This window comes from Pungitius pungitius, chromosome 2 (genome assembly GCF_949316345.1).
Source record: "Pungitius pungitius chromosome 2, fPunPun2.1, whole genome shotgun sequence".
NCBI classification, from domain to species: Eukaryota; Metazoa; Chordata; class Actinopteri; order Perciformes; family Gasterosteidae; genus Pungitius; species Pungitius pungitius.
The window spans coordinates 17,390,694-17,408,758 of record NC_084901.1 but is presented as its reverse complement, the minus strand read 5'-3'; the positions used below and the strand labels follow the sequence as shown (position 1 = coordinate 17,408,758).

The following is an 18,065-nucleotide window of genomic DNA, read 5'->3' as shown; positions in this document are numbered from 1 at the left end:
GAGCATGGATTTGTTAGCGTAACTGAGGTTAAAAGATGTAACTGTGGAACCATCCTGGCCAGAGGACACACTCCGACTCACACAGAGCAGACCGGGCAGGCTGGATGGAAGCTGGAGGAGCGAAAAGACGGCAACGTGATGCCTCACCGCTGCACATGCACCGTTTCCACTTATCAAGAATTAGTGGGTTGATGATTGAGAATTATGCTAATGTTGTTAACTTTGCATTGAAATGATCTCCCCCCCCTCCCCCCCTCGAACAGTAATGGATGCTCGCTAATTTATTTTGATTTGATTCTGCAGAAAGTTTTTTTTTTTCCAGTCCTCGATTCCATCGCCCCGACTGCTTTGTTCAAACGATCTGTCTTTCTGACGGAGCGAATGAGTGTGCCCCTACGTGACATGTGTGGCATGTGTGACAGTAGGATGCATGCACGTATGCACGTCTGCACGTCGGGTGCTGCGTGGGCCGGCGTGACATTGAGTCACCTCGCTAGCTTTCACGCAGACTTCCACAATACCATCGTTGCAAATTCGAGATTTACTTTCATACTCTTTTATCAAGTTTAATGTGCTGATCTGGGGGAACATTTGCTATTCGTCTTGAAGTCATGTTCATTCCAGCCAAGCATCTACACAGCCTGAGACACACAAACGTGCTGGATTCTGTTGCTGCTGTTTGTTGCCTCGTTGAAGTTAATTTATGAATTTATTCTCTCTTCCACTTTAATCAAAGTAGAGAAGCAGTCACACGGCACCTTCACGGTGATGACTGGAGAAGAATCCAAATGTCTCTGCCCTCAGGGCTGAGGGGACGTTTTCTCAGGCGGAAGAAGCCTTAAAATGACACTTTACATTTCAGAGCAGAGCGAGCTGCCCCCCCCCCTCCCCCCACACACACACACACCCCTCCAGCAGCTTCACCCTGGAGGCAGAAAGCCTTCACTGACCATCGTTTCCTCAGCTGAGCTGCCAATCTGGAGATGAGCTCGCCCTTCAAGGCCCTTCAAGGCCTCTGAGAGCGTTTGATTGGACCACGCCGCTGTGTGCGACAACTTCTTGAGTTTATTTGATCTTCTTGAATAGAAAATATAAGTGATAAACATACTGTCTTTTTTAAAGCCTTTAATCTGTTGCACTTTAGTCATGGAATTAATGGTGGCGAACGTTTCAGAGTAAAAGGTGTCCTCGGCTTTAGATGAAAGGGAACTCTTGGTCATTAAGTCACCTTTTTCTTTTGATGCGCCGTGCATTAGCATCCCGTGACCCGGACTGGAGAATCGAGAAATCTGTTCATCAACATCCATTGTTGTGTGAGTGTTGATGAGGTCTCACCTCTCACTGACAAGCTCCTCCATCACCGGCATCTGGCCTGCAGCGCTGACGTTCATGTAACCATACATGCAGAGAGTCCCTGCGGGCACAAGATCACAGTTAGCAGGCCGACATTGTCACTTATATCATTATGAGCACAACTCCTGATTCAGCATTTCCTGCTGTCAGGGGACCCGCTAGATCACATTAACAAACCAGATCAGAATTATGGAAATGGGGCAAATTTTCTTTGACATTTCCATCCACGGGCAACCCGCGTCGGCTCCAATGTGCACTGATTGCGGGTTCAGCAAAGAGGTGGATTGGCTTTATACATGCTGCCTCTTCACATTAAATCAAAATGGGAATAAACCAAACAGGCGAACTTTAAAAACGTGGCCACTCGTGGCCCCGTTCGAGCAAGCAAATCAATAACTGAGCAGGTTTTAGTTCAGCGGCCGGCTGCTGTGCGTCACTGCGATCGGGCCCACACGTTGCTAAAAAGTGTCCCTGAAGCGTGCATGAGGACGTTTGATCCTTTCCCTGCGCGCTCTGGTCTGCACCGTACAGCGAAATCCAGAAGAATGGCTGAAACTGTTTTCATTCGGATGCACCAGAGCGAGCAAACTGTGTGCAAACACCGACGGGCGTTGGTTCATGTGCCCCAGATGCAAAGACAGCGGACACAAAATAGTTTAATAGTGGATTTACAGACACGACTGCAGACCTCCTGCATTCCTCCGACAAGAGAACTGGACTTTTGTTACACTTTTAAGGTCATTAAACCCGCTCTTTTTGCAACTAAGAGTGTCACCAGTCTCCTAATCCACCCTTCAATTTGACTTTCAATTTCATGGTCAGGAAACCATTTCCTGTTTCTATTTGGTCTTTCCGTCCTGCCAACTGTCATTTACATTCTTTATTTCCTCCGACTGGTGGCTGCAGTCTCTAAATCGTGTGTGTTTTTCCAAACGAGGGACTACATAGTTTGTTTTTTTTTCTCTCCGTCATCCCCATCTCAGCTTTCATTGACATGCTTTTAGATGCATTTTCTTTCAGAAGAAAAAATAACGCAAAGGTCGGAAGTTCATTTTGACCGACTTCCCGTATGAAATAAAGATCTGACGCGCCCGACCCGCAGCGAGCTAAAAACGACCCACAATGCAACATATATGCAATATATGAGAGAACGGTCTCACCCCGAAGCGAGAGACTGACTGACAGGGCGGCCAAAGACAACGTGTGATCGTGTAAACGGATGATATCGCACTCTCTGTCCTCACACCTCAGTGTTTCCATCATCATCGTATACCCTCACATCACGCATCATCGTCCGTTTGATTCTTGGAATGATGGTATTGGGGATAAAGGATGAAGGCTTAGGATTAGAGAAGCAGACCTTCATAAAAGCACGGCCCCCCTATTCCTTATCTTCAATATCTATAATCAGAATAATCAGAGTCAACAGAGACTCTCGATCAAAGATTTAAATGAATAAGAGTTCCACAAATGAAGCTTCGGGGACTTAAAACCACGCCGTGTTTCCACGGATCAACTTGATCTCATCAGAGGATGCCGAGGAGATGAGAGGTCAAGGGTCAGCTTTGTAGATACTTTGAGCACGATGACTTCTGAAAGTGTCCTGCTGGATAATCTTCATGTACAACTGCACACGTTTGCCCGTCAGGAGACTTTGTCCTCAAATACGTGTGGACGTGCACACATGCTCATGCAAATCCATAAGATGTACTGAAGTGTGCGTTTGTGTGTAGTCAAAACTGCGGGTTCAGTAGAAGAGGTTGTCATGCTTGTAGAGGGCGAACCTGCACAAAGCAAAGCGCATTAGTAATGTTGTACATTTCCTCTTGAATCTGAATCAATGAGGATACTTTAGTTTTTTTGTTGCTTTAACTGTTATCTTAATCTTCATTGTTTTTTCATTTGGTTCCCGTTTCACTTTGGTCACCTCCCATTGCTTTTTAGAACGTGCTCTTGCAGTGAACTGCTGTTTTGAGCTGTGGCAGTGAAATAAACTTCTACAATGACCTGTGACCTTCAGGAGCCCCTGATGGGCAATTATTTTAAATGAGTGCTTGACAATGGGACAACTGCTTTGTAAAACTCACACCTACGTTCACCATCATTACTTCCACTGTGTGAGTGTCCATCACACTCGACCTGGCACCCAGCGGGGGGGGGGGCACGACATGTGGCTCCACTGCACAGCCGTTATGGTGTCTCTCTATATAATGCAATCATTTGGTCATAGATTACATTACATGAGGACCTTTTGTACCTTGAATGGAAATATAGGTTTCTACATTCCTATCCTTTTCTACATTTATATATATATATTTATATATATATATATATATATATATATAAATATATATATATATTTAATATAAACTAATAAATATTTCTTCAAGTACAACAAATTCCTTGAATGCTAAACAACGTGCTTTAAATTTCAAATTAAGCTGATCATTTGTTGCGGTATCCTTAACGAATGCAAAACTTCTCACCAGAACTGTAACCACATTGCTTTTTCTAATTGCTCATGTTAAGAATACATTAGTTTACCCAGGATAATATAGTGCATTCATTGGATCATGTCGCAGGGGGGGGGGGGGGCAAATGTCACATTTACTCGTTACTACTAACGTAACGTTTTGCAAAGATATCCACTTTTCCAAAACATTTCAACAAAAAATCTGTGCCGACCAACGGCTCCAACTGGAGCGGACCATGTTTGCATCGAGTCCCCGCATTTACTTTTAGACCGCCAATGTACAGGAATGCGTGAATATCAGCTCACGCTGTGACGTAAAGCTCACTGCCAAGATGATTTTCCCACCTTCTTCCTACACTTAATCCTGAACAGATTATTATATCATCATCAGACGGATTTGCCACCACCTGTTCCATAACAGACACGCATGGCCGAGCTAATGGACGAGGCCTCGTGAGGGGGTGAGGGGGGGGCTCCCTGCAGCCTGTCCGCTCCCATCCAGTCACACAGAGGAGGAGGAGGAGGAGGAGGAGGAGGAGGGGCAGGTGAACCACAAGGGGACCGATGGCAGCTTGATGAACTAATGGAGCAAAAGCGAAGAATCGCAGAGGAGGAAAAACAAAGAGAAGAATCCTGTGCTGCATTGATGCACCTCTGCCATAACGGCGACTCAGACTACACAGGTTCTGGTACGATGCGCGAAAAGATAACGCGCTTCCCTCTGTCACGGTGTTAGAAAACCTCTTAAAGGCTCCCTCTGCATTGTGGGTACAAACCCAGGCGGAGTCGCCAGAAAAGGCCGTCGGCGTGTGGCGAGTGGACCGAAATATTCTGTCAAGTGGTTTGTTCGCTGCGACTCATCGGAGCTGTTTAACATTACGGGTCTGAAACCGGGGGGGCGACGACCAGTTAATGTACAGAAACGTAAACACGCCAGGCTCTGAAGGGGCGAATCTGAAGGGGCGAACGTTTCCATGGCGATGCGGGCGGCTCGGCAGCAGAAGGACGAACGGTCCGAATGGAGGGGCTTTGACCCGAGGTTTGGGACGGCGTGGTGCCACGCTGTTAGTGGGCCGCTGATACCGACCAGTGATGTTTGTTCCCTCAGGGCTACACACACACACACAGATACATATTTATACTCCCATGTGGAGACCCTAGCTCCGACCACCACAACAAGACCCCGAGCCGCAGACCAGATCCACACTACTTTCACTCTTGCCTTTCACAATAACAGCACCTGCAGGCTTAGAACTCCACCACGTCTGCACAATCCTCTGGGTCCGTATTTGTGTGTGTACACAGAAGCAAATCCTTTGTACGTTGGGCCATAAGTTTATACCCAAGAGAAATAAATGATCGATATGTGGTTGAGGAAAAAACAAACTAAAAGAAATTGATTTTTAAGATATTGAGCCATGGACATGCAAAAACTATTAAAAAAAATACTTTTCTGGTGAATTTTGTTGGATTAAGATTTGCAGGCGATGTGGACAGAATGAGAGAGAAATAGATCAGACATCTTTCCAGGGAGACTTATGATTCAATCACATAATACATAAGCCCGCAGGAGGAGAAGCTCGTCTCAAATCACAAAGCGCTGCCACTCGAGGGAATACAATCGGAAGAAAACGTGATTGAAAGCTGCCATTACATTAGCGGCAAACACTGTGCTGGGGATAATCTAAAAGAGTGTTATGAAACACGTCCAGATTTGGGTGATAAACCGCACAATGTTTAGTCATCTTTGACATTTCTCAAATGGACTCAATGGGATGAACGCATGTTCCTCTTTTGTTAAAAATCCAAAAGTCACACATGCAGCGTTGATATTTACAGCGTGTAAACCAAATATGTTCCTTCTTTTCTCTACAACTGAAGTGGCTTAAACAATAACAGATTTTTACAGAATCTTTGGTGGCCAATGGGGATCAAAGTGTCGTTTTAGCAGTTTCTCTTAACTGAAAATACAGTTCTGAGAGAAGTATTCATCCATTTCTGTTGTCGGTATTTGAAGATAACGGAGCACGTCGACTGCTAGTTTGAGTAGATACAAACGTGAGGGAACGTCTTTGAATCGATACTCAGCGGATGTGAAGATCTGAAGGTCAATCTGCAGCTTCTCAGAGTCTCAACGCATCGTAATTAATCAGGAAGGGAAACTAACCCACTCAGTTTGAGGCCAAACGACTCAACTTGAATTAGATTTCTGTTAACTCCTAATTAACCTAAAGTCAAATATGAATTAAGATTATTGATCGTTAGTAAGTAATCAGCTGAGAAGTTGAAATCGAGATCTGATAGCTGTCTCATGAGGTGTTCTAATTTTCTTTCTTCCAATTGCACGTGTAAGCATGTCTTTGTAGTTAGGAAACCTAAAAGACCAACACGTTCTCACCCACAACTCCTTTGACGTGTCTTTTTATAATGATCTCCCCAACTGGGTTTACTTGTTGAGTGTAAAAAGACAGAGGTTTGCCGTTAGAAGGACTGTGATTGCTACGTCGCTGGCGTTAGTCAGGTCCGGATGATACGGCACAAACATCTGGACATGAACAGCGGCCTGCTGGGGGAAAGTTTCGCTCTCGTTATTAGTGTCCTTCAGGTTTCATTTCATCCTCCAAGCAGCAGCCTGGTGAAGCCGACCTCCCCTTTCTACCTCTCCTCCCGCCAGCAGGGGGTCCTCAAGGCCGTCGGGCGCCGTGACCCACACGCGCGGCGCCGCGCCGCTGCTTTCATGCGCGGCGGGGGTGTCAAACGGCGTTAATGGGATGAGTCGCTTGACATTTAGACCCGTGGAAGTGCTTCCTTTTCTAATTTTCTCGGAACTCTGCCAGTCTCATGAATTTTTCAACAACACCCAGCAGGACCAAAGCCTTAGGATTACACACAATGCAACGCTGCCTCCGAGGGAGCTGATTACACACTCAGTTCTTAGGGAAATAAGTCACCATCATTACAACTAATGACATTTCTGTGGTTTCGTAAGCTTAATTTGGTTATTTTTAAATCACAGATTTGGTTAACGTGGACCGGAATGAAAAGGTTAATTGTTGAATTGACTGTGAATTGGCACAGATCATTTAGCATCTTTGATAAGTTGGGTTTCAGTCTAAGAACAGGAGTATTAAAGACTTTGAATCAAACCTTGCAGCTAAAATCCAGATTTTCTTTAATCCTCAGGAGTTGGTTGCGACCAAACGGGAGCTAAAAGTAGAGTAAACATTGGAATTGATGTTATCAAGCGCACGTCAACCGACTAAACAAGATGGTAATTGTAAACCTTCGTGGTACGTTAATGTAGAGTCAAAGGCTGTTTTTTCAGCCGTTTCAAGGATTTACATCAGCGAAAAAAATATAACGGCCTGAATGAAGCTAGAGAACAAGAAGTGGTTTCCTACTTTAATGTTGATAAGTTCCTGTTTACATTGAAAGCATTTCCTAACAAAATCTCATCCCAAAAGCCTTTGATACGATTACCATTAGCCCGAAGAATGTATGTTTGTCACGATCCAGCTGTTTTGCCCCCCACCCCCCCCCCCCCCCTACCATCTGTTTCCCCAGTCTGCTCACTAAGAGGCCCATTGGGCCTCGTTGCAGAACACACTGTGGAGGGAGGCGACCCGAGCCGGTCTCCGTTCAGGGGACAACAAACAGGGAGATCACCCCCCCCCTGGACTGTGAACCTGTGCTGGACCCCCCACTGGGGAGGCTTCCCCTCTGCCAACTGTTACCGCTGATAACAAAGCAAATATACAACTGAATAAAAAACATGTATCAGTGGCTTTGAATGAACCATTTAAATAAACAGGAGCATCAGGGGGAAGACGGGCTATTTCTATGTAGTCCTCCAGAGACCAGCAGGGACTGTGAATATAACCAAGGGTCTTGTGGGTTTTTTTTAGAATCAGTGCCATGTGCATTTTTAGAGTCACTTTTGGAAGTTGCTACTGTAGATTCCAGATGAGGAAGATATTTAATCCTTTTTAAGAAACTTTTGGAGCGTTTACAGTCAACAGGTTTGACCCCAAATGGACAAAATGGACTCGTGCTTTGACCATAACTCAATCACATTCTTCCTTCTGACAAAGGTCACGTCTCTAACGCAGGGGCCATCGTTTACATGAATCTTTAAAGGTGTTTTGCCTATTGCTGCATCTTGCACTCAGGACGCCAAGTTTAGAAACATGCCGATCCATCCCACAACCCTTGTGCCCCTCCTGGGAAAACTGACCAACATCAACCAGTTTTCTACAAAAGCAAGCAACACACGTACACACTGCCAGCGTTAGAGGCATTTACTGAAAGTTCTGTATATGAGATGGAAATAGAGGAATTTGCACGGCATCTAGTGTATGATTGCTTTCGGTAGCTAGTGGCCTCCGGCTGAGTGGAATGTCAACTGGAAAAAGTCTGTATGACTCAAGTTTGACATTTTCTTTTTTAATTTAGCAAAATGTGATTTTTCTGTGTGGAAAAACAGCAAATAGATTAAAAAAATTGCTTAATTATGAGGAATAAAGCACAACAAGGGAACTGGCATTGTTAAAAAAAAATGTAAAAAAACTCCAAATGAACAGGTTTTGAATTAGGAAGGAAACTGCAGAAGGACAGATTTTTTGTAACCATACGCAGTGTAAATGTTCCGGATAGTTTTCTGCACTCTTCCTACCTTCGGATTCTTCCCTTCTGCTCCTCTGCCCACCCCCCCCCCCCCGCCCCTCCCTCGTTCTCGGGGCCCCTCCAGCAAAGGAACCTCATCACTCACGTCTTCCCCTTGGCTGTGTCTTAAGGGGCAATATAAAAAAGAAAGGACCCTTGGGACACCATTCGGCGAGAGAGGGGGGGGGGGGGTAACAAGTGGAGCTTTAACCAAGAACACCAAACGATGACACACACTTCTGTACCCACTTTATTAGTTTTCCTTTATTCCCTTTTATCTAAATGCTAATTTGAATTTGATGGCGTCCTCGACTTCATTTCCTGTGTTTCTGCAGAGCGTGGACGCACATGGTGGGCGGGGGTGGTGGGCGGGGGTGGGGGGGAGCGCAGCAGAGCCAGCAGTCGGAGAGAGCCACGTCTAATTTGCTTAATTGATAGCAATTAGCTTCCTGTGGTCTCTGGGTACACATTGCAGGAAGGCCCCTCAGCTGATGTTCACTCTGCAGGAATCATATCCAACGGGGCGGTTTGGCTATTTCCACACTGCTCCTGGTTCATTAAGGTATCGATCCTGAACATTCCAGCACAGTAATAACAGGGCGGGGGGGGGGAGGATGAGAAGGAAATGAATAAAAGAAGCTGATGAATATCAAAAGGAAACCAGAAGAGATATGAAACGAAATAAAGGAGATGTTTGTACCTTGCCCAGAGTTATCGGACAGTGTGTCTCATCACGTTATTGATTCATAGCGGCAGCTGACAGCGGACGGTACCTCAGGGCCACTCGCCCCCCCCCCCCCCCCCCCCCGCTAAATGTCACGATAGTCTCAGTTCAAGTCCTCTGACTCAAAATAAATCCTCATTAAAAGACACCGAGCAAAGAAGAGAGAGAGGAAACACAAGAGCAGCTCAAAGGTGGACTCCCTCGTTCTCTTCTTTGACCTCGCTGAATTATTTTCGGCTGCCTGAAGCGACATCTGACTCGCCGCTTCTAATGCTACTCCTTTTGCCAAAGTCCACCAAAGGGAAGGAGGGAGCTGCCCACACGAGTGTGTGTCCTCTGCACTGTGAAAGCACACGTGCAGACGCGCATAATGCAGCGAGGCGCCTGAGAACCAGGAAGTAGCTGCGAGGTTCACTTCGGAAACCTCCCCCTCCCCCAGGGGTACGTGCACCACCCTTTGGGAACCTCCGGGTCTCTGGATAACTGGAGAACTAGGCGTGTCATGTGTGCTTGGATCTTCAAATCATTAGGAAAGCTTTTATTCTGTTTGGGGAAAAGAAAGCACTCCAGATGAATTAAACTTGGATGAACTTGGATAAAAATAAAACCTTACGAGGGAAGCCTGTTTTTTATCTGGTAGCTTTTAAATACAGATTGTTATAATATTCAAAAGGATAGCAACATGTAATTCATTTGTTTTAGTGAGGTACAATGATTGTCTTTTCATTTTTTTATTTTGAGATTTTTATTTTTTAAAAATACCTGCACTAAAGTATATAGTTGAAACTAACCCAATTTGAAAAGTACTCATGTGTGTTCTCTAAAATTATTATTATTGGATATTTTCCAAGTCTGAGCGGTTATTCGTGATACACCATTTGAAACGGAATATATTTGGGTTTTGGGTTGTTGTTCAAACAAGAAAATACATTTAATTAATCAATGATCTATTGACAGATAAATGCAGCAAAAAGCCTGCTAATCTTTAGTCAGACAGACGTCATCACTGAGGGGAAGGAGACGTCTGAGCGGAGGGATGCGATCTCGCTCCCATTTTGGCCTGAACTGAATGTCAGAACACTCAATAACACGAGCAATCGGGAGCAGTCATCAAACAGTGACCTTTCAAGTCTGTCTCTCAAAACTGGTGTTCAATAGAAAAAGTCTGCCTGGCTGTGTAAAGAGCAGCTGTAGAGAGAGGGACACACACACACACACACACACAATGCAAAATCCAGAGAGCTCCTTTAAAACCACCGAAGGTATAAACGTCTGCTTAAAAGCAAAGTTGGGTGAGCGTTTAATAAAGTGAGACGAGGAGGGACGAAGAGAAGATGCGGAGGAGGAAGTGGAGAAGTGAACAGAGGACTCATGAGAGTCTCCACTACGCAACCCGGTCTCCTTGAGTTCAAAGCCGACACGGAGACGCACGGAGACAGTTTGACAGCTCCTCCGTTGACTCCATGGCGTCTCGGCCTGCAGGGGGCGCTGCAGAGGAAACGTGTTCTGTTTCTTTAATGTAAGTAATAACAGCCAGAGTGACCTCAGACTCCCTAGTTTTCCCATAAAAACACAAGCTCTAACAGGAAATCAGAGCCGTAAAGGGCAGAAACACCATCAATCCTGCCGATAGCTGAAAAACAACAAGTTGCCAAAGACATCAGACTCTCATCCAGGTGGCTTTAGGTTTTGTTTTTAGATGTGACGTCTTCAACTTTGGTAAAAACCAGAGAAGAACATTGTTGAAAGGGAGATTTTAGAACGAGGTGTTTGTGCAAGTCAGTAAGTAAAAAACAGTAATCATTTGAAAGATGTAAAGACATAAACCGAAGTTACGAGCAGAGAAAAGACTTATAATTAGAATCAGAAACAGTGATGTTTTTGCTAAATACTAATAGAATTTATAGAAGAAGAATTCTCATGCATGTTACCAATAAAAAAATATTTATTTTCAAACCAAACTTAAGTGCAAAAAGCTGACAGAGAGGAAACGAAAGAATGCCCACGTTCAAAGTTGATCCAACAGTTTATTACGCAGTAAAGCAGTGAGTTTCCAGTCGGAGCGCCGCCCTTTTACGACCGAACCCTCCCCAACAAGCGACACCGTCGTCCGCAGGCAAAGTCCAAGGCTGGGCCAGCTTTCCCAAACAGAGCACCTGGTGGCACACCTGGTGGCACACCTGGTGGCACACCTGGTGGCACACCTGGTGGCACACCTGGTGGCACACCTGGTGGCAGCGCACCTCTCATTGGCTGATACTCGGAGGCGTGCGTACCTCTGGTTAGGTTTAGGGGGGGAGGGGGGCCTTGATCTATTAAGTCAAGCTGCATTTCAGCCATTTGAGACTGACCTTATACTCGTGTAACAAGTAGCAACAAACTTTTACCTGTCATTACAGCGGTCTGTAACCCGACCTTGACCTCTGACCCCGAAACATTTAAAGCAACTTCCTGCTATCGGCGGGATTAGATCCTTTCTTCTGCTGAGGGACGGAATCTCGGAACAATGAAAGAAAGCTTTAAATAGAACGAACTTTCTTGAATAACGTTCGTGTGAGGAGTTGATCATCGACGGAGGATGAACTTTGACCTCTCTGCCGCACCCGATGCTTAAACACAACCACCAAAGACAATTGAGCTCTGTCGGCTCTTCAAGCTTCTAGTCTCTTTGCTTTTATGCCCGACTGCTACTCGGCGCTCGGGGGTGGGGGGGGGGGGGGGGGCGGGGGCAACAGCTGCTTCTGCTGCTGGAAACACAGTGGATGAGACAGTAATTAAGACCAAAGATACGGCTACCGCCGGGACCCCTTTGACGTAAAGTTGAATTTTTAAACATAAAATGATGAATGGAGCGCAAAAAAGAACATTTCCTTGAACATCGCTTGGCGCCATAAAAAACACACACACAACCAGCCGCTGCGTTGTCAGAATAAATCATAGCTGCACGTTTATACTGCGGCTCGTTATTTGTTGTCTAATGCAGAAGTCGTTCGCCTGCCAACTGCAACACGTCTTTGGGACAAGTTTCCCATGCCGCAGTTTGCAGGTTTTACCTTTCCAGCGAGTCCTTTTCAAATAATTGGCTTTGACTTTAGGTCTTTTTACAACATGACAACAACACATATCCTTTTCTGGTGGTCCCTGATGTTGGTGCATTTATGTCATGACAACAACTAAAAAACCTTTGACTCCTCGTCCATTTGATTAATTCATGTTTGTGTAATAAATATTACGCAATCTGGATGAGGAATAAAGAGCAGAAACTAGGGATCTGTATCAATGAGATCCACTGGAACACAAACTAACATCCATGTATATTTAACCAGATTCCTCTCCATCCCCTGAAGGCCATCTGAACAATCTACATGTGCATGACGTAACAGCAACGAGGGCCTTTTATTCCGCCATAAAAGAAGGAGTTCACGTGTTTGTTGGGAGGCAGGCCTCTCAAAGCAGACCAGCAGAAGCTTCTCAGTTCCGGTCCCTCCCGGTCAAACGTGCTCCTCGCAGTGAAACGTTTGCATTCCTCCTATTTACAAGCGGAGGTCGCACCACCGACGGAATCTGATGTGACGGGGGGCCGAGGAACAGCTGGCAGATGTTGTTAGTAGCGCTCACGCCGGGAGCGGTGATTTAGGAGGGGAGCGCATCGCACTTCTCTTCGGCTCTTCCCGGGAGCCTCGTGGAATACAAAAGGCGATAGGAGTTGTGTGCTCGCATGTGAAATGAAAAGTCTCCATGAAAGCCGAGGCCCGAGGGACATTGTGAAGGACTTATGGAGAAAGAAGGCAATATTTTATAGGGCAACATCTTGTTTAGTGCAGTTCATTCATTAAAACCCGTTGCATGATTTTAACAAACCTTGAACTGTGCTGTTGTATCTGAAAACGGTAAAAAGGCTCCTCAGCGGCAGCTTTTGGGGACTGAAAAAGGAGACGAGAGCTTTTTCTGGTGTCCTGCTGGTATTCCTGTGTAGTGAACTTTAATCAGTAGATGACGGGGAGCCCGTCTGGTTACAAAAGATTTAATCAAGTCAAAGTACTCACAATATTTGTGATGCTTTATAATGTAATAATATTTTATGCTGATGAAACCTTAAACTTGGCATAGTCGTAAGACACATAATACATTATAAAGTACACATGTATTCTACTAAGTTTGACAGAATCATTTCACTTAGGATTTGTTATTTATTTCGTCTTGTTTGACTGCTTCTATTTTTCCAGACAAAAACAGTGTGTTTCCTCGGCTGCTTTGAAAAGCAGAAGTGCTCTTATTATACCCATAAATAAACATGATTAAATATGCGGGGGTGCCTCACTCGGGGGGGAGGGCGAGGTCTAATTTTAGGAAGGGAATAGCTCCACAGGATTAAAATATCAACGGACGTTTCCTCCCCTAAATGTCTTACCAGTGCATGATGTGACTTTTTGATCACTTTTTGTATTATTTATAACCCCCCCCGGCTCTCGGGTCGCAGAGATCCCACTCTTAAATCAGAAGACAAAGTCACCGGGCAGTTGTTAATCTGTCAGCAGCTGACAGTGAGCTCTCCCGGGGACCCCCGTGTGTGATGGGAACCATGTCGCCTTAATTCATCTCATATCAGAGCGCTGCTAAATATAAAGCCCTGCGACGGAGGGCCTGGGCCCGGTTCATCTCGGACCCAAACGGCAGCCTCCCACAGGAAGAAGAACGGAGGCCACGCTACTCCAGATTATTGGTTCAATCAGACTTCTGGAATCTTGTGCCTTTTTGAATGAGATATTATCTCTAAGTTGTGTTAACAGGAGATCAATCCCGTGAGCGGAACAAGGGTGTGGGAAGCTAATTTGAAGGCAATGGGGTCAAAATGTTTTTGAGACGTTTCATTGTGCAAACCGACCTCACGGGGGGCTTGTTTCAGGGTAGTGAGACCTGTGCTGGATGGAATACTTGAAGCTGGACTAAACGAACTGCTGCCGACATTCGTTACACAAGCACACTTCAAAATGTTAGATGTGTGGGACCTAAATACAAAAAAGGGTTTGCATGCTTTAAAAAAGTCGAATGTAATAAAGCAATAAGGTACTTGAGGCAGTACTTTATCTGCAATAATGTAACAGTTTGAGGGTGTAGTTAGGCAATCCTCAAACTGTTACATTATTGAAGATAAAGTACTGCCTCAAGTAGTTTATTGCTTTTATAACACGGTTACCAGCGAAATTATAAATGGTGAGTAAATAGCTGCCTTTCAGCACAAAATAGTTGTGGCCACCAAACGTTTTGTTTTTGCATTTCATCAGTCGAGAGGAAAAATAGTCCCCGTACGTGCATGTAAACAGCATTGGGTCCCGCACCACATCAATCATTCACATCGCTCATGACGTCCACCTTAATTTTGCCAAAGCTCACATTGCCTCAAAACGATCATTTGTGGGATTTCCGGCGATCGCCACGAGCTAAAAGCTAATATGTCAACTAACGGTCACGCATAATCTAACATGTTACTCTGAGTGCGCAGTGATATGGAACGCTGGGGTCCATGTGTACAGCTCCTGCACATTATCGCTGAATAATGCCCCCCCCCCGCCCCCCACGTGACTCGCTCTCAACCTATGAGAGCGCTGGATTTCATCTACCCGCGTTTAAAGTCTGTATAAAAGCCATTGGATGTGATCACTCCCTGTGTTTCACCAGGTCATTGAAAGGTCACATTCACTGATGGGCCACATGAGCAGTCCAGCAGTGAACCTTTCTAAAAACCTATGTTTTTGATGTAGATCTTGTAGGTACTTAAATGAATGAATTTTTGACAATTGATTCTGCTTTTCGCCACAGTGGCCATGACTACAGAAATAGTCGTGTAATGCGTTATTCCATACATTGAAATGTTTTAATCCCATTTTAGTCCAATATATTATAGGGCTTAGACATTTATAATCACAGCCTCTGATTGGTCAACAGACCCCAAGGGGATCAGGAGCGTGAACCAAATAGCAACAATAACTATTTTTAAAATGGAAAGATGTCCACATGTCCACAGAAACATTACCGGTACAATGTTGAACGTTTCATTTTAAGGAGACACAGCAGTTCAAAACTGGATTATAAAGCTTATGAAAGCGATCTTTAAAGCTCGTAAAGCACCTTAGTGGACGAATCAGCGTGCTATGAACAACATCATCAGACCAGCAAGACGACGACCCAAGTGAGATGTGTTTGTGTCTTTGCAATTTAAAATGCAGACGTGGAAAAGGTCTCTGATATCGTTTCTAGTCGTATCATCAGACAAATCCCTCATGTGTCAAAAAGAATAATCCCATACGACAGCTTGGGAGTGTAGGTCCGCTGGACCGCTGCAGCTCTCGTCGGTCTCGCACTCGACATCTTATTATTTTATACCGCGTGTGGGAGTCGGGGCCTTGAAGGCTCCTCACCGAGCCGCCCCCAACACGAGGACAACACGCGGGCAGCTGGCAGACAGCTGATGTTCAAGTGTCTCCCTCTCTCGTCTCCATCTGTCTCCCCCAACACAAATACGTCCTCCCGCGGCGATGGGGGACCAAGGTTAACCCCCCCCCGCCCGCAGCGCTTGAACTCGCTTGAGAAGGTCAGGGGTTGGAGGAAGGACGTGGAGGGGAATCGATGAGCATTTAGAAGGACGTCAGTTTGCTGATGTGTGTCCCTGATGTAAGTCTGCAGGGGGAAAATGTTGCTGCTCGGACACCATTATCCTCCTTCGGTAGAAGCTGGTCCCTTGCATCCTTTGCTAAAGGAGATAAGAGAGGAAGCATTGGAGCACCTTTTCCTTACTTAACGACGGAGGTTTTCAATCAACGGATTGTGAAGTTAAAGTTTTGATGCTTCCACGTGGAGCACTTTGAGTTGAGCTTTTTGTTAAAAAAGGAGAAACCGAACCGCTCTTGGCGGCCCGCTTACATATGAGACTCTCTCTCAGTGAAAGACTTTTTGACAAAGCTGAGGCCCCCCTCCCCTCGGGCAAACTCTCAGATATAACTCTCAAATGCGCTTCTGTCTGTGCGTGCGGGGACAGCTCTCTGTGGGCGGGGCCTGTCCGGATGCAACAGACGCCGGGCCGGCGGGACGAGCCCTGCGGCTCTGCTCACTCTCCCCTCTCCTGGTTGAGCAACTGGGGGGGGGGGGGGGGGGCGCAGAGATACAGAGACACACATAAAAGGAGAGGAACAAGTAGGTCAGCTGCGATAAACCGCCTGCAGGTCGCAGCGGCTCACGAGGCTCAGTTTGAAATAGGGCACATAGAGGTGAGAAGTACTGAGCGACAAAGAAGGGAAATGGTTCCTTCCCTGCGGATTGCATGTGTTGTGTTCCACACGTCAGCCAGAACCGGCAGAGAGAGGTGATGGATGCCTCGTCACCACATCGGCCGACTCCTCGGAGTCCTCAGTTTGATTTACGGGAAACAACTTAAGGGAACAAAACTCCTTAGCTAGGTTTTCATGATCCGGATCACTGCCCCCCCCCCTCCCTCCATGTGCACAGATCCCGACTCGTCACACAACTGGGAGTCAAACACAAACACGAGGGAGGAATTTCACTCTTCCTCGTTGACGTGTATCACGGCATCGATACTTGCCCACGTAGGTGATGAATAGTAACGTAAAAAAGGTAGATGTGAAAAGTGCCAAAAACTATTGAACTCAACATGTTTGCCTCAAAGTGGTTTATGTGTAGGGCTTTTATTGTGAAAGGTAATGGAGCAAATTCGGCCTCCGCTGCCTTTGGCATCGTTGAAAGGAGTAATAAAGTTTAGTGCATAGTCCTGACCATGTTGTTCTACTCGATAGTTTGAATGCGTTCTTATCGCACAGTGTGATTGGTTGTGGCCTTTATTCGCCCTGCTAAACGTTTTAAAGCCGCTTGTAGCCCGAGAATAAGACGGTCCATGAAGCTTTGCTGTAGCGTTACCATGCCAACAGGTATGCAGAGGCCTGACCTGCATCCCCAGTAGAATTGAGGCTTTGAAAGGATAATGTAGCTTTGGTTTTCTCCGGAAACCCGACAGAGCTTCAGCAGAAAATCCACCACTTCGCAATTAAAAGTTGATGTTAAAACTCGTATTTATTCACGTCCTCCTGGGGCGCCGAGGCTTCCAGCTCAGCTAGTGTTGGTTGCTTTGCATTAAAGTAAATAGTCAAGGAGGCTTTTATTGCATCAGGAACAAGAGCAAGGAATTAAGGCTCTCATAAAAATAAGAAATGGCAGCAATAATCATCTGCAAGGCTGTGTTATCTGCTCATGCACGAACACCGGTATTGAATAACAGCTTGATAAGTCATGTTTTCATTAGACATACCAGCTGGAACACCAACAGTAAGTGTAAGTGTTCTAATGGAGACGTGAGAATGATCAAGCATTAATAAAACGTTAATAAAAATACTTCCCGAGACATGACCTCACAAGAAGCTGAAACTATGCCGAGATAATGTTCTGAATGTTCATCAACATCGTCCCAAAAAGAAGAATCCAGGTTCATGGAGTTCAGTTCATCCATATTCATTGACAGATTTAGTGGTTTTTGTGTGTGTCATAATCAATAACCTGTTAAATGATGACTCATCGGAAGGATATTCCAAGAAAAGTTTCTGTTGGACGAATCAGCTGAGAGACGCAGCGGCTCCAACAAAAGACCAGTTCCCCAACCCGCTGATGTCAGCAATAAGATCAACACACACACACACACACATATACACACTTACACACACACTGCCAATGAGCATATGGGCCACGCAGGAGGCCCAACATTAAGCCTATTTCATATATCACTGTCTGCTCCAGGTGGCTGCGCTGATTCACACTTTTAAAAGTCGCCTCTATCGATCTTCGAGTGCT

General features: G+C 45.5%; 1 protein-coding gene across 2 annotated transcripts in view; it reads right to left on the bottom strand.

Moving 5' to 3' along the window:
- The window catches only part of htr4 (5-hydroxytryptamine receptor 4), an 83,401-nt gene that overhangs the window by 57,122 nt on the left and 8,214 nt on the right, over nucleotides 1–18,065 (bottom strand). For both annotated transcript variants that reach the window (XM_037461500.2, XM_037461498.2), the window contains exon 2: nucleotides 1,336–1,414. In XM_037461500.2, the coding sequence (XP_037317397.1) occupies nucleotides 1,336–1,403 (68 nt within the window). In that variant the 5' untranslated portion in view covers nucleotides 1,404–1,414. The remainder of the gene's footprint in view (nucleotides 1–1,335; nucleotides 1,415–18,065) is intronic.